Genomic DNA, 22,535 nt, shown 5'->3' on the forward strand with positions numbered 1-22,535 from the left:
ACAACTCTCTGCAGTTTCTTGCGGTCCTGGGCAGAGCAGTTGCCATACCAAGCCGTGATGCATCCAGATAGGATGCTTTCTATGGTGCGTCGGTAAAAGTTGGTGAGAGTCCTGAGGAAGTAGAGGCGCTGGTGAGCTTTCTTGGCCATGGCATCTACGTGATTTGACCAGGACAGGCTGTTGGTGATGTTCACTGCCAGGAACTTGAAGCTCTCAACCCTCCCGACCTCAGCACCATTGATGTAGACAGGTGCATGTACACTGCCTCCTCTCCTGAAGTCAATGACCAGCTCTTTTGTTGACATTGAGGGAAAGGTTGTTGTCATGACACCATTCCACTAAGCTCTCTTTCTCCTTCCTGTACTCCGACTCATCGCTGTTTGAGGTGCGGCCTACAACGGTGGTATCATCTGCAAACTTGCAGATGGAGTTAGATCAGAATCTGGCCACACAGTCATGAGTGTATAGGAAGTAGAGTAGAGGGCTGAGGACACAGCCTTGTGGGGCACCAGTGTTGAGAATAATCGTGTCGGAGGTATTGCTGCCTATCCTCACTGATTGTAGTCTGTTTGTTAGAAAGTCAAGGATCCAGTTACAGAGGGGGGTGTTGAGTCCTAGGTCTCAGAGTTTGGTGACAAGCTTGCTTGGGATTATTGTATTGAAGACAGAGCTGTAGTCAACAAACAAAAGTGTAACGTAGGTGTCTTTACTGTCCAGATGCTCCAGAGATGAGCGTAGGGCCAGGGAGATGGCATCCTCTGTAGACCTGTTTCAGCGATAGGTGAATTGCAGTGAGTCCAGGTTGTCTGGTAGGCTGGAGTTGATGCGTGCCATGACCAGCCTCTCAAAGCACTTCATGATGGTGGATGTCAGAGCCACTGGTCGATAGTCATTGAGGCATGTTACCTTGCTTTTCTTCTGTACCGGGATGATAGTGGTCTTCTTAAAACAGGTGGGAACCTGAGATTGAAGCAGGGAAAGGTTAAATATGTCCGCAAGTATTTCTGCCAGCTGATCAGCACAAGATCTGAGCACACAGCCGGGGACACCATCTGGGCCAGGTGCTTTCCTCGTGTTCACTCTCCAGAAGACTGATCTTACGTCCTCCACTGTGATCACAGGTTCAGCTGCATTGGAGGCTGTCAGGGTGGATGGTGACAATCCACTTCCCTTCTGTTCAAAATGCACATAGAATGCATTAAGTTCATCAGGAAGGGATGCGCTGTTGTTAACTATGCAGCCCGACTTTGTCTTGTAGCCTGTTAAGGCATGTAAGCCCTGCCATAACTGACGGCTGGTCAGGGACTCTATTTTGAGTCGGTGTTGCCTCTTGGCATCCCTGATAACTTTCCGAAGGTCATACCTTGATTTCTTGTACAGATCAGGATCCCCAGGTTTATGTGCAGCAGTCCTCGCCTTCAGTAGGGAGTGGATCTCCCAGTTCATCCATGGTTTTCTGTTTGGGAACACCTGTATTGTCTTCTTTGGTACACAGTCTTCCACACACTTGCTGATAAAGTCTGTGATGATGGTGGCATACCCATCAAGGCTGGCAGTTGCGTCTTTGAACATGGACCAGTCCACTGTCTCAAAGCAGTCACGTAGGAGCTCATCTGCTTCCTCAGACCAGCACTGCACGACTCTCTGTACCAGATCCTCCTGTTTCAGTTTCTGTTTGTATGCAGGGAGAAGGAGGACAGCCTGGTGGTCTGATTTCCCAAAGTGAGGACAAGGGGTAGCTCGGAAGGCATCTTTGATGGTTGTATAGCAGTGGTCAAGGGTGTTGGCGCCCCTGGTGGAGCAGGAGATGTGCCGATAGTATTTTGGTAACATACTCTTGAGGTTGGCCTGATTGAAGTCTGGAATGAGCTGCCAGAGGAGGTGGTGGAGGCAGGAACTGTAACAACATTTAACAGGCATCTGGACAGGTACTTAAATGAGCAAGCGTAGAAGGATATAGCAGGCAAGTGGGATTAGTATAGATAGGCATGATGGTCGGCATAGACGCAGTGAGCCAAAGGGCCTGTCTCTATGCTAAACAACCCTATGATTCTATAAATTCTGAGTTCCCACTGATGATTGATTTCTTGTGAATTTCACCAAATATGGCTTTAAACATTGGTTATTTAGAGAAAATTTCATATTTGAGTGCATTCTTACAGACATTATGGAATATTATTGGTAATATTCCAATAATTTGATATGGTAATGTAATGGGATGGAATGCCAATTGAATCATCTTCTGAAGAATCCTTTTTGACAGTGGACTCAGCACCACACCTTCCCTTTTCACTCTTTAGATGTTCAACTGAAAGAACTTAATGTGCAATTTGGATAGCTTCCAACGCAATGGAAAATAATTTCAGCATTCCATCATGGGTACATTATCATATCAAATTGTTAGAATATTACCAATAATATTCCGCATCTTCTGGAAAAGTGGAAGACCAGAATTAAATTATTTTCCTTTGCTATGTCTTGCATTTTCATAAAGTTAGTACAATATTCTAATTTTAATATTGCCAGTTTTAGTTCTTTTAATAATGGCTTTTCACTGGTGGTATCTGAACTCGCAAAGTATTTCCTTTTTTGTTTTCAAAACAACAGGATCTTGAATTTCCTGCCAACAAGGGCTTTTTCTGATAGATTTATTGCACAAACTGTATTTACATTCTCAACTGATTTGTATTGTTTGTGGGTTTTGCAACAGGGTTTTCAGATTTCCAACACCCAGAGAATGTGTCAACTGAGAGCATAAAGTGCTGCCACTTCAGGGGAAGTTGATACATATCCCTCCAGGAGCATGTTCGATGAGATATCAAAGCTTTTGAGAGAGTGTAACCTCTTCAAATTAGCACCCAACCTTTGTTATTTGCTGCCAAAAGCACTTAAATGAAGCTGAAAGCCAATTTTGTTGCAGGCAGTAGGCCAGCATTGATGGATGCACAGATATGGCAATGTAGTGATAATGCAATGCTGTAGCTGTTCATTTTTTTAAGAATTCCCTTTCACTGTCCTTTTCAGTTAGTTATTCTGACTATTTCATTCCCATTTAAATTTCTCCTTCATTAGTGTAGCAGGGTGCACCATTGCTGCCATGTTGTCTGTTTCCAGAGTTCAAAGAATAAGATCTCATTGATAGGTACAACATTCTTAAGGGGCCTGACAGGTTAGATGTGAAGTTTATGTTTTCCTTAGCAGGAGTGTCTGGAACCAGGGCTCACTGTCTTTAAGGGGCAGCCTTTACTTTAAAGGTCAGCCATTCAGTACAGAGATGAGAAAAATGCTTTTTCCCCCAGAGAGTAGTGAATCTTTGGAATTCATTAGCGAGGGCTTGAGAGGCTCAGTCACTGAGTATATTTGAGACAGAAATTGATAGATGTCTTTGATGTCAAGGGAATGACAGGGTATGAAGTTGGTACAGGAAAGTGGCACAGAGATGAAGATCAAGCACGATCTTATTGAATGGCAAAGTAGACATGAAGGGCTGAATGACCTATACTGCATCTATTTCTTATGTTCTTACGTTTATTGTTAGTGACAAGTTCAGAATTTTCATCCTCAAGTTCTATAATGAAAGAAAGAAGTTGCATTTATACAGACCCTAAAATTACACAGTCATCTTGTTCATTCTCCCACCTGCCATTGCAGAATTCCCAAGAATTAGCAACAATCATTTGCCCTGTTCCTGGTCATCTGTTTGAATTACCGTGGGAGGATAACATTGGGTTGCAGGCCGAGAGGGTCATATCACATCCACAGATCACCTCAAGTCTGTTTGTGACCAATGCCTATTGAAGTTTAGATACTGCTTTGCAGGCAAACATTGTACTTAATTTTCACATAAGGTGTCACAAGCATCAAATGAATGGCATAATAATTTGTTTGTGATCATGTTCATAAAGGAAGGAATATGTTCCAGGATTTTAGAAGGAAACTCTGAACAATGCATTTGTTACACAAAAGGAAGGATGTGATTGCACTGGCAAGGATGCAGAGGAGATTCAGCAGGTTGCTGCTTGGTATGGAGCATTTAAGATATCAGGAGACCCTGGAAAGGTGAAGTTTGTTTTCCTTGGAATGGAGGAGGCTGCAGCGGAACCTGATTGAGGTATACAAAATGATGAGGAGCATCAATAGGGTAGATAATGAGAAACATTTCCCCTGACCAGAGGTGTCTATAATCAGAAGTTTAAGGTAAGTAGGTGGAAGATCTGGAGGGGATTTGAGGAAGAATTTTTTCTCTCAGAGGATGGCTGAAATTTGCAATGTACTGCATCAGGGGGTGGTGGAGGTAGGTACTCTCATAACATTTAAGAGTATTTAGTTAAATTTTTATACACCATGACATAGCAGGCAAGAGAATGAATGCAGGAAAATGGGATAAAGATATATGACTCTGGTATTTTTACACTCAATCAAGCAAATAATTAAGGTCTTAGTTTTGTTTAGCATTGCAATGCAGCCTTCCCATTGTTAGACATTCAATGCCTCAGTGAAGCTTAAATCCACAATATTTCAGCTCAAAAACCAGACCTACCCACTGAACCATTGATATAAACCTTAATTCATCACAAGTTTCTGCTTAAACATTTACCTGAGAATTTCAAGTTCATCTCAAAATTCAATATGGTATTTTGCTAGAGCAATTTTTTTCAGAATTATCTTGTGAAATATTTTTGCAATGAGCTGAGCTGAATATGAAATTCAGAAAGTAATCAGTAAACCAGAGAATGATAAAGTGATAGCATAAATTAGATAGTTTAAGGTGAGAGGGAGGAGGTTTAGAGGGGACCTAAGGGTTAACATTTTCATACAAAGAGTAGTGTGTATCTGGAATGAGCTGCAAGAGGATGTGGTGGAGGCAGAAACAGTAATAACCTTTAAGTGGCATTTGGGACAGGTACTTAAATGAGTAAGGCATAGCAGGATATGGAATTAATGCCAGCAAGTGGGATTAATATAGCTAGGCATGATGGTCAGCATGGACGCAGTGGGCCGAAGGGCTTTTTTCTAGGCTGTACAACTCCATGACTCCAACGCTATAAACCTAATCCCTGAAATGCCAGCATTAGTTAAATTATCTGAGTAACTGGTGAAAGTGATGGCTCTCTTTGCAACCCTGCTCCTGAATAATACTGTAGGATATTGCTACACATTCAAACAAATTTACTGAACTCAGTCTATAGGATTTACTTTGAGAAAAGTTATTAAGTGGTTAAATAACGTTGTAACAAATCACTTGCATTCATGTATATCAAAGTGAAATTGATAATTAAAATGTCCAGCTTAATTAAAAAGAATTTGAAAAATGACATACTTTGTATCAAAGGAGAAGAACCATGTACCATTTTTATTAAGTTAGCATCCTACACAGGAAATGCAATAATGAATTTTGACAAATTTAGATCATCATATGCTATGGGGACAAAATAGTAATATGTTATATTAAACGATTGCAGATTTCATGAAACCCATGATCCTTTGTTATAATATTCTACTAACAGTTCTTTTACAATGAATAATCCATAAAATGGGCCATTGTTCATATATCCTTCCTTAATTTAGGGGTCCTATGTATAATTGTAGAAAGACATCTTTACTCAAATCCTCCAGCAATAAATGCCAGCATACCATTTACCTTCCTAATTCCCTGCATGTTGGTTTTCAGTGACTTCTGCACAAGGACTCCAAAGTACCTGTGAACATCAACATTTTGCTCTCACCCTTTAAAAAAATACTTGGCTGGGATGACTTCTCTGTTCTCCAGCCACAAGGCATCCAGGGACAAATCAGAAAATAGGAAGCCCACAGTTGCCAATGATCAAATATGATGGTGGCAAGTTGCAAGAAAAATAAGTATTAAGAGGGTGGCATAATTCAACATTTAGTGAGTATCAGATTAAACAAGAAAAATCAGCATGGATTTTTGAGATACGGTCTTATCTGACTATCTATTTGTATTTTTGAGCAAGTAACAGCAGTGTCAGAAGCAGCTCATATGATATACTGCGTGTGGAATTTAGCAAGACTTTTGACAAAATCCAATGTGGCAGTTTGATCAATAACATTAAAGCCCTTGGAACCTTAGAACGTCCAGACCAGGAACTGGGAAAGTGGAAATAATCCATTTTGGGCAATTATGGACACAAATGGTATCCTTCTGTCTCATACATTTCTATAATTTTATGGCTTCCAGCAAAGTCCAAACTGTGTCATTTGCTATATGGTCAAAACATCATTCTTCCATAATGTTATAATTGGCTTGAACTGGTGTTATCAACTTACAAAACCAGACTTTAAGGATAAGTACTAAGAACAACAGCAGTGCCATAAGTATGGCTGGTTATCGAAATTATGTTGACATTATTGCTGATCCCATTGCACAGTTTGCATGCATCATGCTCTGAGTCACATGGCATAGGTTAACAATGCATTGCAATCCCAGCTGCAGCCTTCTTCCACTGTTATTCAGTTTAGCTCCTTTTTGTTTATCTGTTGACAATAAAATCTGCCTTCTGCAACAACACCACTTAAAGATCAGAGCCTGGTTAAAGCATTGTAAAATCATGAGTACTTTGAATGACTGCAATTAAAGATCCTGCTTAAATAAAACAAAATGCATGCTGTGCAGTGAAGAGAATTAATAACTGTTTCAGGGAAATTGCAGTCGTCTTACCTGCAGCAATCTATCATAATTTATAGACAATTTTTGTTTATAAAAGTCATAGATAGAATGTGGCAAAAAGTGAACTTAAAAATAATATTCATGATTTTACTCAGAATTTACCCTCTCCTTTAGATGATGAATCAGTAGACAGATTCACTATTTAGTGTAAACCAGAGGCCGTAGGTTCAGGTGTCCTCTGTTCAGTTGTAATCTGTGTCAGAGCAGCAGTTATGCACTATTGATCTTGAATATTTATGCAAGGAGAGGAAAGATTAACCTAGGCTCTGGTCGCTGCCCCATAACTGGTATGGGATGTGTGACTGTCAAGTGAGAACAGGGTCAAGCTCATTTGTGTCATTCTCTGGTCATAATCCCTCTCCTTGCAGACTCACACATGAAGGATAATGACTTTAATGAGATGCTGGAGGGCAGGTGGTGCCTGTGGAACTGGAATACAACCTGTCAACTAGAGGCAGGAAAACCAGAAATGGAGGGAAGTTAACTGAAATCCTAAATGCGTGTTGGGAATTGTACATTTTGCTGCCATTGTATTACCCGCTTGTTTTGCTTTTGCAGCTGTGACTCTGGATATGTTGGACAGCACTGTGAAAACAGAGACTTCAGTATCCTATATGTGGTTCCAAGCGGGCAAAAACTTCACTATGTCTTAATTGCAGCAATAATTGGAGCTGTGCAGATTGCTATAATAGTCGCCGTGGTGATGTGTATAACAAGGTAAGTGATTTACATTGTCCAGCAAAGGAAAGGTACGGGAATTAATAAAAAATATTTGTTGCATTCCTCTTCATTGCTGTACCTCATTTATCTGTGCTGCATAGGGGAAGATGGAGTCTTTCACCCCATCTCCTCAAAATGCCCATGACGTCGGTGGCATGAAGTCAGCAAGGCAGCCGGAGCAATCTTGCATGTGCTGCAGCTTTGTCTCCTTTTACTGCAAAAATACACTCAACATCCGACAATGGTGAAGGAGCTAACAAGCTTTCTGTTTCAAAACAGTGCACAGAGTTTTTAATTATTTACAGACCCACCAGAAAATGGAATCCGGATGGTGCTGAGTATCTAAAATACTGCCAAGATGCTCCCTTCCTTCACCTTGTTTTTAAGAGGAGCAAATTAAAATTCACCAGCAATATTTCTTTTGTTATATCTGTCCTACCTTCTTATTCCTTTGTATTGTTGCATATTGTGAGCTAGAGATAATTTTCTGTTTCCATCTTACATCAGAGCCCCCTCATTATTGTAAATTACACAGATTTCACTATATGTGCAATCCATAGGCATACAGGTGTGTGTAATTTATGCCAGACAGTCACTTAGGTGTGCATGGAAACAGCCCATTAGATTTACTTGTGTTTTTTCTCTCCTCTCACTTGAGAAGCACCAGTCCTTAATTGTTCCTTTACTGGATTGTGCAGTTCAAATTGTACATGAAGAATTGCATTTGGTATAATATGTCCTTTGCAAAGTGATGTACTAATCCAGCTGCTTAGTGTGCTAATTTGGCTCTGCAGTACAAGTCTTCAAACTACCTTAGACCTCCAAGGATTAGAAAGAACCTCATACCACGTTTTTTTTACACCTCACACCATAGTTAATTGAGGCACTTACCTGAGCAGAAGCACTTAACACAGGAGGATAGGATATTATACTCACGTGCAGAAGATCCAGAACTGAACCCAGCTGGACTGGACTGCACAAAGGTCTCTATTTTCTGGCTGCATAGGTCCCATGTGAACTAAGACTGAAAGATCAATCCAATGAATGTGGGCATTAAGCTAGGCTTAATTTTTCCTTAAACTGATTTTCTGAGAGGAGCTACCAGTGTGAATGGTTGAGGAATGGGAAATGTTACATTGGTACAGAAAGGCAGCACATCGTAGGCACATAGCGGAGACTCTTAATCCATAGCTAGCAGTGCTGCACCTGGATGTGAAATGTTTGATGTTCTTGTGACTAGGTGCAAAAATCTCTCAGAAGAAAACAACACTGATGGAGCTCTGATTATTTTTGTTGTTTGTTTTGCAGGAAATGTCCAAAAAATAACCGAGGTCGCCGGCAGAAACAAAACCTAGGACATTTTAATGCGGACTGCACCACTTCATCAAGGATGGTCTAGTTTAAATCACTTTATACTCTTTTTCTTCATTTATCATGTCTCTCTCGTTGCTGAATTACAAATGATTTTTCTTTACTGAGAAGAAGAGATTTTTGTTTCAGAGGCCTTGGTTTTCTGGACCTTTGCCAGCATATGGATTACTGTGTCTGGTAGTACGACCAGGATGCTGCCATTTGTGGTAAACAAGTTAAGCAGTCTAATTGTAACTAATAATTGGGCTGTCCCTTCAGTAGGAAGGGTTCTTGATTTCTAGAAAAATTTCAAACAGAAAAAAAAAGTGAAAATGAGGGAATCAAAATAATATACTAATGAAAGGAACATTTTTTGTACTCTATGAGCAGAATTTGCTCTTTATGCCAGTAACATATGTTTGTGTAATAACTTGCCATGATGTTCATGATGAAATTATAGATGACACTCAGAAGGCAGAAAAATACCTGAACAGGTTCAAAAAAAGGATCACCTGAACATGCTACAGAAAAGACTATAAAAGAAAAGGGAAAATGTTTACAACTGACTTTCCTTACAAGAAATGAAGGGTTTTTTTTTTGAAATTATTAGGAAATGATGCCTTTTCAAACACTATTTGCATGATTTGTGGAACTGTGTACTGTGATTAGATTAAAATTCAAAGCTGTTTGGATTGAGTATGTGGTGGACATCTGAGCACCACCATTCTAATAACTCTGACACTACAGCTATATTTGGCTCCCCTTGGTGTAAATTTAGTATCACATAAATGTAACCGGTGGTGCATGTGGTGTGTGCCACACAAGAAATTGATTTCTCTTTGTAGAACAAGACTTTAGGTTGATCATTTGGTGTATTCACTGAGATTCAGATTGTTTTAAAAGTTAAATACATTGTTATTTGTCACTATCACACTGTGATAAAATACACTGTAATTATTAAAATGTGCTGTACTTGAAATTACTTTGAAAATGGTACTAAAATCACAACAGTGTCACCTACTGGGTCTGTGTAACAGGGATTGTGGCTTGACTAACTTTCGTGGTTCATCAACTCCACTGACAGGGTGTAGGATGTCTTGAAAACAGCTATCACTATATTCCAGAACACAATATAATTTTGATCACTGCAAAGAGAAAATTGTGCCATCTCATTTCGTAATTCAGTTCTCAGCTGATCTGACAAAAATCTGTAAGGATTATTTTACACAATCGTTCTTCTTTCAGCTTCTTATCAGATTATCAATTTTCAAATATAATGCTGCAACTTAACTGAGTGAAATTGTTCTAGTTTACTTTCAAATCTAGGTATTGCAGTGATTATCTTCCTTGTCTTTTGAATAATATTTCATGGAGTGATAATAAGCTTTATTTTATTCTAAAATCCCTTTAAATCCTGGATCATGATGTCTGGTAGTTATTTTGAATGTATATCAATGAAATATAAAGCTGAAGGACCAGAATTAGAGATAATCCAACAAAATATAATAATGAATTATTTTCTTAACTTGTCAACAGTAAACCATGCCTTACACTTTTCTTGCTCCATAACACTGAAACTGACAAGTATTTTAAAAGCACTGTAAATTATTATCAGTGAGAGCACTTGCCTCCAAGGCAGAAGGTTGTGTGATCAAGTAGCACTCTGGAGACCTGAATGCACAATTTAGACTGATAATTTGATGCAGGTATCAGGGAGTGCAGCACTGTTAGAGTGTCTAACATCATCTTCCAAATAAGTTGTTAAATTGATGGTAGGCTCTGCCCTCTCAGGTACATACATAGTATGCCATTATACTATTTGAAGAAGAGTAGGAGAGTTCTCTATAATGTCCTGGACAGTATTTATCTAAAGCCAACTTCACTAAAATAGATTAACTTGACATTTATTTAATTGTTGTTTGTGGGATTTTGTTGTGCACACAATGAGTGCTCCACTTCCTTTATTACAAGAATCACTCACTGCAAATGAATTTTATTAGGTAGAACGTGTTTTGGAACATCCTGATGTTGTGATGTAGTGAAAGCAAGCATTACATCCTCTTGTTTATTACATTTATTTCTGACACTCACGTAAAATGTGCATTTACAGCTAGACGTGGCAGTGGATTTTTACTCTGAAGTCCAGAATGGGCATTAATTTACCCTTGTAGATAGTTTAATAATTTGTGATGATCTTAGCTTTGTTATCCTTCTATCGCATTTCTGAAACATAAAGGACAAAACTATGACAACAGGGTCATGGAATAATGTATAATATTTAGATGCATTTTGTGCCCCACAATTACATGTTTCCTTGCTTGAATTATACTTCTGCAAGTCAAGTCAAAAAGAACACTGCCTGGAGATTACAGTGCATCCTTTCTCATGCATTGGAAAGGCATTGATGTTGTGGAACAATGTCTGTTTTGGTGGCTGTCCCACTGCATCACTGTACAGTTGTGGCTGAGGCCTAACGTTGTAGTCACCTGGTGCTCCTCTCCCAAGACTGGGTTTGGGTTTGTCACAGCCTCAATTTGGTCTATGACCAAGTTTGTCTTGGGATCATTTTGCCAGCATTGATGGCACAGTCTTCTTGTGCTCAGGAAGGTACAGAATTCACTGGAATTTTGTTTTTGTGAAGGAAAGGGATACTACCAGTATTACATGTTGGGGTAGAGATCATAGCAGCATGTGGTAGTTAGTGGGGGATAACACTGGAAAGTGTGGTGGGGAAAGGCAATTAAGGAGGGAATGTGCAGTGGAGAAGGGAGATTAAAACCAGAACATGTATTAAGAAGCGAGATTAAAACCGGAATATGAGGTGGAAAGAGAGGATTAAAACAGGAAGCTGCAGTAGGGAGGGGGATTAATATTGGGCTATGCGGTAGGGAGAGGGAATTAACATTGGGGCATGTGGTGGGGAGAGAAGATTAAGAGTAGACTGTGCAGTGAGAAGATGATTGAGACTGGAATGTGCACTATAGAGGGGGAATTAGGTCCAGACTGTCATAGAGTTATAAACTATCGTACAGAAACAGGCCCTTTGGCCCAACTTGTCCACGCTGACCAAGGTGCCCTCCAGAGCTAGTCCCCTGAGTAGTCCCATTTGCCTGCATTTGGCCCATATCCCTCTAAACCTTTCCTATCCATGTACCTGTCCAAATGTCTTTAAAATGTTGCAAAAGTGGGAAGGGGAATTAAGATCAGAACGTATGGTGGGGAAGGGGTTCAATACTGGAGAATGTGTAGTTGGGAAGGGGTCCCAATTCAACATGTGTAATGGTAAGGGCAGGGAGCATTCCAGCACAGTGGTAGGGATGGGGAGCAAATCATCATGACACTTGGAGGTGAAGAAGGGGAGATCTGTTGAGCATTTGGGGGAGAGGAGGATCAGGGAGCCTGGCATCTTGGTTGAAGGGGTGAGACTGGAGTCAAAGGACAGCATCAGGATGTGTGTGGGTGGGAGAAGAATCTCAAGGTTAGGGGACAGTAGATTAGGAGGTCACTCAGGAGACCAAGGTTGTTGGGGTGAGGAGGTATTCCAGTGCAGTTCCAGGACAATGTGGACCAAGATTACCTGCAATGTTCCTAATGGAAATATCATGTGGCCCTGACATGGTAATTACATTGGGGTCACAATGATTCCTGAAAACATCCGGAACATCTTGTCAAATTTTCCAATTTGCCTGATTCAACCCAGAAATGGTCATCAATGTACAATGTGCTCCAGGTTAAATCGACTCTCAATTGCATAGTGCTGAAAAAGCTAGCTGTCTGATCCAATCTTTAGTTGCACATTTCTGCGATTTACTTGTGTTGCAAACAATACATCAATGTTATTTATTCACAAAATATAAAACCGAGCATTACCGAACAAAAAGATTATGTGTAATGCTGCAAACGCATTTTTGTGATGACCTATCAGCAACACCGAGAGTTTCACAAAACACAAACCTGCATCCAAAGAGCATTACGAAGAAAGAGGTTTCATGTAGAACAGGAAAGGAAATAGTTTGGAATTACAGTGTACAGTGGGGTACACCACTTCACACTGCTGTTTAGAGCGCTGATTCATAATTGCATTCTTGATGTTCCAGTGCAAACACTCACAGATACGTGGCCCACTTTATTTTAAAATGACCCAGTTTTGCCATAAACATGATGTGAATCCCTGCCTTCCATTGAAGCTCCCATGGCAGTGAATAGTCCTGTGGCTCATTGTGGAGGGCTGGCTGCAATGCCTGGTGTTGTGCATACAGCATTGAGGGGGCGTGCTGTGTTGAGCTTGGCACTACGATGTAGGGTTGATAGCCTCACCCTGGCTGGCACAGTGAGTGCACACCATTGCTGGGGACTGGCAGTCACTTCTCCATGTGCTGACAAACCACCCAGGTCCTGTGCTCTCTCTCATCACTTTTGTTTGATGTGCTGGAAGCTGCTGTTGCATCCCCTCTCCCCCCTTCACCATCGCTTCCCCCTTTACCATTGAGCTTATTACCAATGGAGAACTACCTGAGCTGGGAAGAGCTACACAGGCAAACAAGAAGAGGGTAGATGACAGCTTCCAGCACACTAACAGGAGGTGATGAGGGAGACTGTAGGATCTGGGTGATCTGTCAACACATGGAGCAACCACTGCCAGTCCCCAGCAATGGCCCACACCCACCTTGTTGGCCAAGGTGCATACCTGAGCCCTTCAGCTCAGTGTTAAGTGGCTGCAGCACTCACCCCAACCCACAAGAAGCTGTGGGACAATCCATTGCTGGATTCGGGTCAAGTTCCTGACACCTAGGTTCCCAGCATAGCAGTGGGGAGGGCAGGGGTTCACATCAGGGCTGTCAATGATGCATATCTCTTGTTCTCATACTATAATGACCCCTTTCAGCACTGATTCCATTGGCACTCTTGGTTCTGGGATCACGTTCTGCATGCTAAGCAAGGTACCAGTGCAATGCTGAGAGTGTCCTTTGTTCATAACATTCAAATGATTAATAGTTTCAGTTAACTGTACTCTTCATATTCATCCTGATTTTGAACACAATTCTACTTTATCCTTAGTAGTTTATAGCAGCTGAGCTTCAGCCAATGTATCACCTCAGAACATATGAAAGAGAAGCAGGAGTTGGCCCCTTATACCTGCTCAGACATTCAATAAGATTGTGATCTTTTATCTCAATGCCACTTTCCTGCATTAGCTCCATATCCCCTGAATTCCTAAGTATCCAAAATGTATCCATCTCTGTCTTGAACATAGTTGATAACTGCGCCTCAACAACCAGATAAGAAAATTTCTTCTCATTTAAGCACTGAATGACCAACCCCTTATTTGGAGGCTGTGACAGCTGATTCTGGACAATCTAGTCAGGAGAAACATCAGCCGCTCTGTGCTTATGCTATTTGCACCAGAGGTGAATCAGGGTCAGGAGCACAACTTTGGTGGTTACTCCTCCCTATCCCAAATATATAGGTGGAAGAAATTCAGTGGCACTTCTTTATCAACCCAGTTTTGCTCCAATTCTAAAATATCATGGCAAAATTATTTTCCTGAATACTGAACCATCATGCAAACAGATATTCCATTGGAGACCATCTTGTCCTGTTTTTTTCACATTGATTATGATATAAATCTGGGATAATATGCCTCATAATGACACATTCGAATGTACTGAGTACTGGAAATGACTCGACTGCGTTCCATCTCTTGGCCAAATAACCTGCCTGATGTGATGCTTAATCCCTTGTGTGAACAATTGAATGGTTGGCAGTGCTATGGAAACACATTAAGACATCAGTCACTGCCTTCAGGGTGTATGGGAACTGGAAATAATTGAATCTCTATAAATTTCCATAACATTTTCAACAGCACATCTATTTAATTTCACTGATAGTGATAAAAATGGATGAGAAGTAGTTTTATTGTATCTTTAGATCCTGATCCAAGCTGAAACCACACTGCAGAATGGTTCCCCTCCCCACCCCTGTAAAGACCATTTGTTTCTAGATGAAGAAAGCTTGCTTTCCAAGAATATCATGTTTTCCAGAATTAACTTTAAATTCTATAAAGTCTACATTTTGTTTCCTAGTGTGGTCTGTAATTCAAATTATTTCCAAGCAGCCTCATACTAAAAGTTATACTTTCTAAACAGGTGTAAATGTGTAGTTATTGTCAGCAAATTTGAATCACAGCCAGGTGAGCCAGTAGAAGAGGATATAATGGATATTAGAAAAGATCCACATACAGGGGACGCTAGGTATCTCATTATTTGTTTTTATAAACCATCAATAGTCCTTTATGTCATCAATTCCATTAGGTTCTTCTAGAAAAGTTGAATCAAGGATTTTGGAAAAGCATCAGTGGGCAGGGAGTTGCTTTAAGATAATTTTAGTAAATTCTTCTCAACTCCATTGTCTCCATCTCCAAAACAAAACACGGTGAGGTTATTTACAGCAAAGTTAGCAAACCAATAAAAATTCAGCTTAAAAACCATGAAAACATGATATGGAAAGGATTATGTTAGTGAATTATTAAAATAACCATTTTGATTTCTTATGTGGGTATATCTGTGTTTGTTAAAACTTTGCCTAACAACACCTTGTTCCATATAGTAATGACCAAAATAAAGAGGCAGTTAAAGGAGCTGGAAGATAAGATTTCAGATTTTACAGCTGTTCGATCAGCAGTGTGGGAGTCAAAGGTATTTTCCACACTCAGGATTAGAATTTGCCTTCACGCACCCAAGTATGCAAATAATTCAAGATGGATACATGACAGCCGTAATACATGGGTGGCTTTCAAAGGTAGGTGGAGTCACACTGCCCTTTTAGTCTCGGGTCATCTATGAGAATGGCTGGTTGATGTCTCACTGCCAGCACCAAGTGGAACACAGCATTGGTTGGAGATCCTCTAGCTCAGCCTCACACAACGTTCATGTTTTAAATTAGACATAGGAGGACAGTTCTCTGAACCAGCACAAGCATGGCTGAGGAACGAGTGTATTCAGATTCTAGCAACCTTGCTTTTGACATATCTACCACTGCTGCAGGTGAAGGAAATGTTGCTCCACTTGACCCATTAACCATTTTTAATCTCCTAGAGAAAGTGGCGGGGATTGTTGATAGTGTTAATGAGACTCAACGGAAAATGGAGCTACAGCAACTGGAAATAGAAAACACCGTTAAAGAGATACAACTCGATGTTGCAAAACTTAATAAGGCTCATTTGACCACAGATAACACAGTTGCAAAGTTGCTGGAGAAAACCCAAAAAATCAACGCCAATGTTAAAGATGTGAGACAGCGACTGGATAAAACCAATGCTCAGGTCAAAAAGGTTGAAGGAAATCACCGTGAGCTGCTCAAAAGGAATAAATTCCGTGTGGTCATTTTCCAGGTAAGTTCCTTTTGAAGTGGTCACTTTAGCTCTTACTAGTTTGAAGAATTTAAGATTCTATACTTAGTGTTGAAAGCATGACGTGTGGAACAAGTCACAGCTGCTACCAAGCTAATATTCGGTGTTGAAGTTTATCCAGCAGGGTATTGCTAAGGTATTCAGCAGAATTTTAAGTCAGGGCATCTGTTAGATGCTGTATAATCTGCACAATCCCCAAGAAAACATTTCCCCTTTTGTGCATTAATACCCTTTAAATAAAATTACTGAAACAATAAATCACCAGAGATGAGTAACAGATGGAAAATTCATTTGGCCGTGTGGGTAGTATTAATAAACCAGTCGGCCTAATGCCATCTGTATTGAAGGTTAATGGCTGTGCAACAGCGACTATTTGCTGTCCACATGAAAAACAATATGCAGAGACCAATACTCCATATTTGGCCTTCCTTCCGCCTCACATCATAGAGTTATTTTTGAAAAGACAGTCAGTAAAGTTTATACATAGAAACGTGAAGATGCTTCACAAAGTTGAATTTTAACGTCTTTATATATCTACTGGTGAGATAATTGTTCTAAAACATTGCATACTTTATCTTTCAAATGGATGCCAGAGTCTTGCAGTAATGGAAGACTCTAGTACTTCACTTAATATTAGAATCAATGACCTCCTATCTATTGTAACAGCTGACAATTAATGTCCTGTATTACATCTTAAAACAAGAATAGGGAATGATTACTAGTCATGCAATAACTCTGCTTGTGTAATTCAATTTTTCAAAAGTTGTTAATATTCAAATTCAATTTATCCCTCCCCAGAAGAAGACCTTTTTTCAAAGTAGCATTTGTTGTGCCAGTTTACGTAGTATTATGTTATTATTAGCAGGCTATTCAAATGCAATGATGATGATGAATTTGACACATAAGTCTAATCCTGACCTCATTTAATAGCTGTGCATGTTTGGCTTCTTCAGGGCTCACTCTGTGGAAAAACATGAGGCATCTCTGATTTTTCCCTCTGTTACTCCTGGGCACAGACCAAATATAATGAACTCGCCATGGCTCAACTAATTCAGTACAATGTAGTGATCAAATTTATTGGATTATTTGTCATCTGTTCTTGTTGATTATTTATTGGACAAGGCTTCTGAGCTACAGTGTGAGGACTTGTGGAGAATCATTTGAATACACATACAAAAACACACGTGGGAATTAACAAAAACTTAATCAGTGTCCAATTTACTTGAAGATCAACAAGAAACGCAGATGCTGGAATTCTAAAACAAAAACAGAAAATGCTGTAAATACTCAGCAAGTCAGACCGCATCTGTGGAAAGAGAAACAATGTCAATGTTTCAAGTCGAAGACCCTTCAGTTCTGACTCTGTTTCTCTTCCCACTGATACGGCCTGACCTGCTGAGTATTCCCAGCATCTTCTGTTCCTATTTACTTGATATGTGGTTGTGCCGCACCCTTTCTTCCATTTTTATATAACATTAAAGAACTTTATATAACTAAAGCAATTCTGTCTTTGCTCAGTAATTTTGGGGCCCTTAAATTAAACCATCAGATATCAGTATCAAATACTTTTGGGAAATTCTTCTATCTACTAAACATTAATATACATGACATTAATACATATGAAAAAGTGGAAGTATTTGAGCAATGGCCTGCTGGAATGTAATGTTAGTACCTTTGAGGATTATTCTATTTTTCAAATCAAAAACTTGATCATAACTTAGCTTTTATGAAGCAAGTGAATTGTGGGACAACAGACAGCTTAAAGGAGACTGACAGTGTTTGCATGCAACCATGGAGCCACAGAAGAGATTTATTGTTTCCACTGAGAAGCTGGTATAAAATGAATTTGCCTGGATATGTCAGAGTTCAATTGTGTGGATGGATACAACTGAAAAGAAATGTTAGCTGTCTAAGCAGGAAGTGATCTGCAGTCTTCACAAAGAAAATCCAATATATTGTGAGGTAGAAATCCAGAATAAAAACTGTTTTGTGCTTTCACAGGAAGAAAATGAAATGCCTTCCTCCGTAACGTATAAAAAACTTCCTAACGAAGGGAGTGCGGCTGCAACTGAGGAGCACACTTCAACAGCAGCCACACCACCACCTGACCTCTCCTCTGACGAAGAGTTTGTTTATCATGAAGAAACTGCAGCCACGCGTCTCAAGAAATCAGGCATGAAGCGAGTGGACGATATCAAGAAAGTTTTCTCAAAAGAAAACATGCAAAAAACCAAACAAAACTTAGGGAAGCGGATGAACCGGCTGAGTGCAACAATAGTCTCCCCAGACCAGAGAGAGAAGATAAGGATTTCAGGAGAGAGAATCAAAAAGTCCATTGTCGATTCAAAACCTTTCCATATGAATATAAAAAAGAAAAATGAAAGAAGCGGGGCAGAAGGGCAAGAGGTTGCTGTCAAAAGTGTGGGAGAGAGTTCCAAAGGCGAGGTCACTGGTACAGAAGCAGCAGCAGATGTTAACGCACCAGCACCTCCTGAGGTTAGTGAAGACGGTCTCCCAAGCACGGGTCCACATGTCGCCAATACAGAAACGGTCGTTGTAACAATGGAAGCAAAAGGTGAAGAAGCACTATCTGCAGTGGCAGAGGGGAAGCGGAGTCCTGAGTTCAGTTAAGCACAGACTTAAAGCTGCGCTACTTAATAGTGGTAGAACTTGCCACACTTGTGATGGTAATACATCCAGGAAATGATCTTGTGCTTCCATTCAAACTTTACTGGTTTAATTATTTAGATTCTTTAATTAATTTGGCCATTTTTTTGATGAAGCATCGCTGTCACGTACGATTTGTCAGTCCTCTCACGTGCATCCTGCTAGCAGGTTGATCGGACTTTAGATGACCGTGGATCAGTCTTCCGCATTTTTTTTCCTGAATAGTTGTAGAAGTGGGTCCAGTGGAATTATGAGGGATTGACAGGAAGTTTACTATCTAAAAAATAACTAAAATTTGGGAAGTTTTTTAATTTCCAAGAGTGGACTCTATTAGAAGGGCAGCATCAATTAATCTTGTATTTCTTTTTGAATAGGACTATTAAGTAATGCAGCTTTAATTCTTGTCGTCTCTCAGCTACTGATACATAGTGTTATATGGATCATTTTGTCGTCACATGCCATGCAGTTACAAGAAGATATTTAAAGAAAGTCTCGCTTGCCTCTTATTTATGGTAATCGAAACACCGAGTAATCAATGCTCAGGACTGAAAACGAGAAGTAAAATGATCAGGGGTTGGGTATTGGGGAAATTATAGCGTATAAATGTAGAATTATTCTATGAAATTTGTCACCATTCATCATATTCCATCCCACAGGGAAGATGCTATGTACTTAGTAATCAAATTACTGCATGGTTTAGAAATATATTACTACCATATAGATATATTTCAAAACCCAAAGGTTGCATAAATAGAATGAAAACAATTCAAGTTCATGTTTTATTTGGGGGTATTTTACAAATACTCTTTTTAAAATGCAAGCATTTAGCTAAACTGAGCATGTTTTTGAAGTGTGTACCCTACATAATCACAGTGGTAGCATTAGTTAGTTTTAAAACTGAATTAGAAGTGTCACAGTACATGTAAAATAGTACGATTTAGTTTAATATTCTCTGTGTAGTTTTTATGTTGTCTTTGATGTGCATGTGCAAAATACTAACTGGTGACTGCAGGCATCAGAGTTACCTGTTTAGCTTTGGGCTGGGGGGGGGGGGGGTGGTGGGGTGGGGTTGAGGTGTGGAGAGAGAGGCGGGAATTCCAATGATATTTGTTAGAAGTGTAAGTCATCCAGTTGGGCATGGACATTCAAGTGAGTAACCTACTTTTAGTCTGAGCAGATTCATCCACTATTGCCCCCTGCAATTAAAAGTTAATCTATGATTTTGAGAGTCACCTTAATGTATACATTTGTTTGAACCTAGGAACAGCTGACAAGTGCCTGCATTCATTTATCAGCTTTCTTCCGCCTTCTCTCCTCCTGGAGATGGTGACTAACGCTGAGCCATTGTTCCAAGGGCGCTGGAAGCCCTCTGAAATTACAGCCAAGCACATGAGCTTGTGTTTTGAATGTTGGCAGACTAGTTGCCCATTGAGAGGGATGTCACAATGAGGCCAACTCTGACCACACTCATTGTCCAGAAGCAGATTTTCCAGCGGGAGTCACTGGATAGTAAACAGGAGCAGGAATCCTGGCCATTTGCCCCTGTCCAACGGTGATGCTCAAATACATGTGTTCTTCAACTTTTGGTTTAAAGAAGACAGGAAAGATTAATCATATTAGTTCAGATTCCTCATTCTGTCTTCCTTTTAAGTTCCACCGCCCTGTCTTTAAGTCTTATTTGTTATTCTATTCTCTGGCTAACCCACACCTTTCAGAATTCACCAGCTAAATAAAGAACAAGAATACAATTCAATCCAAGTTTTCTCTGTGATATATGTGCACTCTGATTACTTCTCTCCTTGTAGGAAATGCCTTCTAAAGTGTGCCTCAGAGAAATCATTCAATACTAATATACTTCAAGTATGAACTTGTGTTTTACCACTCCATAATCAATAACAATGGCTCTGTTGTATATTATACCCAAAACCTGGCCAATGTTACAATTAATTTCATTCATCAATCGTCTGCTATTGAAGCAACTAAATATTCATGCTATTAAGCAGTGGTAGCAAATTTTATGCACGGTTCTCATCATGATGTGATGAACAGTGGACAGTCCCTGAAGGATAAGATTAAAAATCTAGTGTATTCTTTTTAAGTTGCCTGGTCTGTCTGTACCTCATTGTGCTTGTAATTATTTCAATTAAAAATAAATTTGCCTTAGTGTAGGTGGTACAAAATCATAATTTATGCTTACCTGGCCCAAGATTATTCCTAACAGTTCATGTAGAAACAATGTTTACAATCTGGGTGAACAGTATTACTAAAGCACAGTATTTGTAATTGTCACAATATTGGTTACAAACAGCATGGTTATGCATTTCGGAGTCATAGAGTCATAGGGTAATAGAGTCATAGGGAAACAGCCCCTTTGGCGCAACTCATCTATGCTGATCAAGATGCCCATCTAAGCTAGTCCTATTTGCCCTCATTTGGTCCATATCCCTCTAAGCCTTTCCTGTCCATGTACTTGCCCAAGTGTCTTTTAAATATTATTTTTGTACCTGCATTCAATTCAAGAATTGATTCAAGGCCCTGAGAATGAAGGACAGGAGACAGAATATTGTTGCAAAAGAAAAGGAAAACTTGTTAAAAACCTATTAACGCAATAGAGGAGAAATCACAAGATGAATGGTAGAGGTGAAAGGAAAATGAGAAAAGAAAGTGAGATATCTTCACTGAAAAACATCAAAGATGAAGGCAATGTAACAAATAAAGGGTGAAATTTAAGGCATGTCAGTTCTAATGAAGAAAGAAAAGGAAGGAATAAATGAATTTTTGAAGTATAGATATAGATTTTCATTTGGGAGGGACAGTAAAATTAACTTACTGCAGGTAGTCCAGTTTGTGTTTCTCTGTGCACATTTGTTTTTTTTAAACTCATTCTCGAATTGAAAGATAGAGTGTCCAAATCATGGTTGATTGAACCTCATATATTCTCTTGTGCAATGTTCCATATAGATGTAATTGGTTTCCCATTGAATAAATATTGGATGACTCCCTCACATACCAGTTAATGTATCGTTTCAGTCATTAACACCAAGATATCAAAACCAAGGAAATCAAAGAGGTGGTAGCTTCCACAAGTTCTGCAGTCACGCTTACTGTGGACTCTGGTTAACTTATATGTGTTAGCACCGGCCTTGAAACTGAGTCTGCCACAGGAAACATAATTCCAAAGTTAAATATGAGTCAGGGAACTATCATGAAGACATGATTTTGTATGTTATCAAGTAGATAGGCGAATAATATCTGGAGACTTAAAAATCTGATGTGAACTGGAGATGACTAATACTTGACAGATGCAAATTTCCTTTGTTAACAGTGCTTAATAAACTTTCCCTATACATTTTTACTTGTCTATCTGTTATTGCAATGTGAAATAATGTTGCCTTTATAAAATATTTTATCACTTTTAGTTATAATTATTATTTCCATTGATGTGATTGAAAGTCAAAATTAATTGGTTATTTGGAAGAATAAACTTAATTCCCTTATCTCCTTCAAGCTATCAGTACTTGGTGGTCAAACTAATTATTTCGCCATTGGTTGTAATTTGTGTACATTAATTCAATAAAGAAAATAAGACGTAAAATTTGTTGGCCTTCAATGCTTTTGAGGCTTTTGCTTACAACTGTCTTATTTATTGCATTAATAGAATTAATGATCTGCCCTTCATCATGCCATTCAGTTCCATTCACA

The 22,535-nt window shown here is 39.5% G+C and overlaps 2 protein-coding genes across 2 annotated transcripts in view; both read left to right on the top strand.

Annotated features, from left to right (window-relative positions):
* The window catches only part of LOC127570638 (tomoregulin-1-like), a 168,520-nt gene extending 158,671 nt beyond the window's left edge, over positions 1-9,849 (top strand). Inside the window, exons 9-10 of the mRNA XM_052016380.1 lie at positions 7,247-7,405; positions 8,717-9,849. Coding sequence (XP_051872340.1) covers positions 7,247-7,405; positions 8,717-8,807 — 250 coding nt within the window. The 3' untranslated portion in view covers positions 8,808-9,849. The remainder of the gene's footprint in view (positions 1-7,246; positions 7,406-8,716) is intronic.
* Positions 9,850-15,734: 5,885 nt separating this feature from the next.
* LOC127570548 (caveolae-associated protein 4-like) lies at positions 15,735-18,797 on the top strand. The gene is made up of 2 exons (XM_052016206.1): positions 15,735-16,148; positions 18,168-18,797. Exons 1-2 carry the CDS (start codon positions 15,735-15,737, stop codon positions 18,795-18,797), a joined length of 1,044 nt encoding a protein of 347 aa, XP_051872166.1.
* The last annotated feature ends 3,738 nt before the right edge of the window (positions 18,798-22,535 follow it).

This window comes from Pristis pectinata, chromosome 5 (assembly GCF_009764475.1).
Source record: "Pristis pectinata isolate sPriPec2 chromosome 5, sPriPec2.1.pri, whole genome shotgun sequence".
In the NCBI taxonomy this organism is placed as follows: domain Eukaryota; kingdom Metazoa; phylum Chordata; class Chondrichthyes; order Rhinopristiformes; family Pristidae; genus Pristis; species Pristis pectinata.

What these genes read in the sequence shown, in the direction of transcription:
- LOC127570548 (XM_052016206.1), top strand. Translation starts at nt 15,735, where the DNA reads ATGGCTGAGGAACGAGTGTATTCAGATTCTAGCAACCTTGCTTTTGAC. An exon ending in TCCGTGTGGTCATTTTCCAG is followed by an intron (nt 16,149 to 18,167) that starts GTAAGTTCCTTT and finishes GTGCTTTCACAG; the next exon opens with GAAGAAAATGAAATGCCTTC.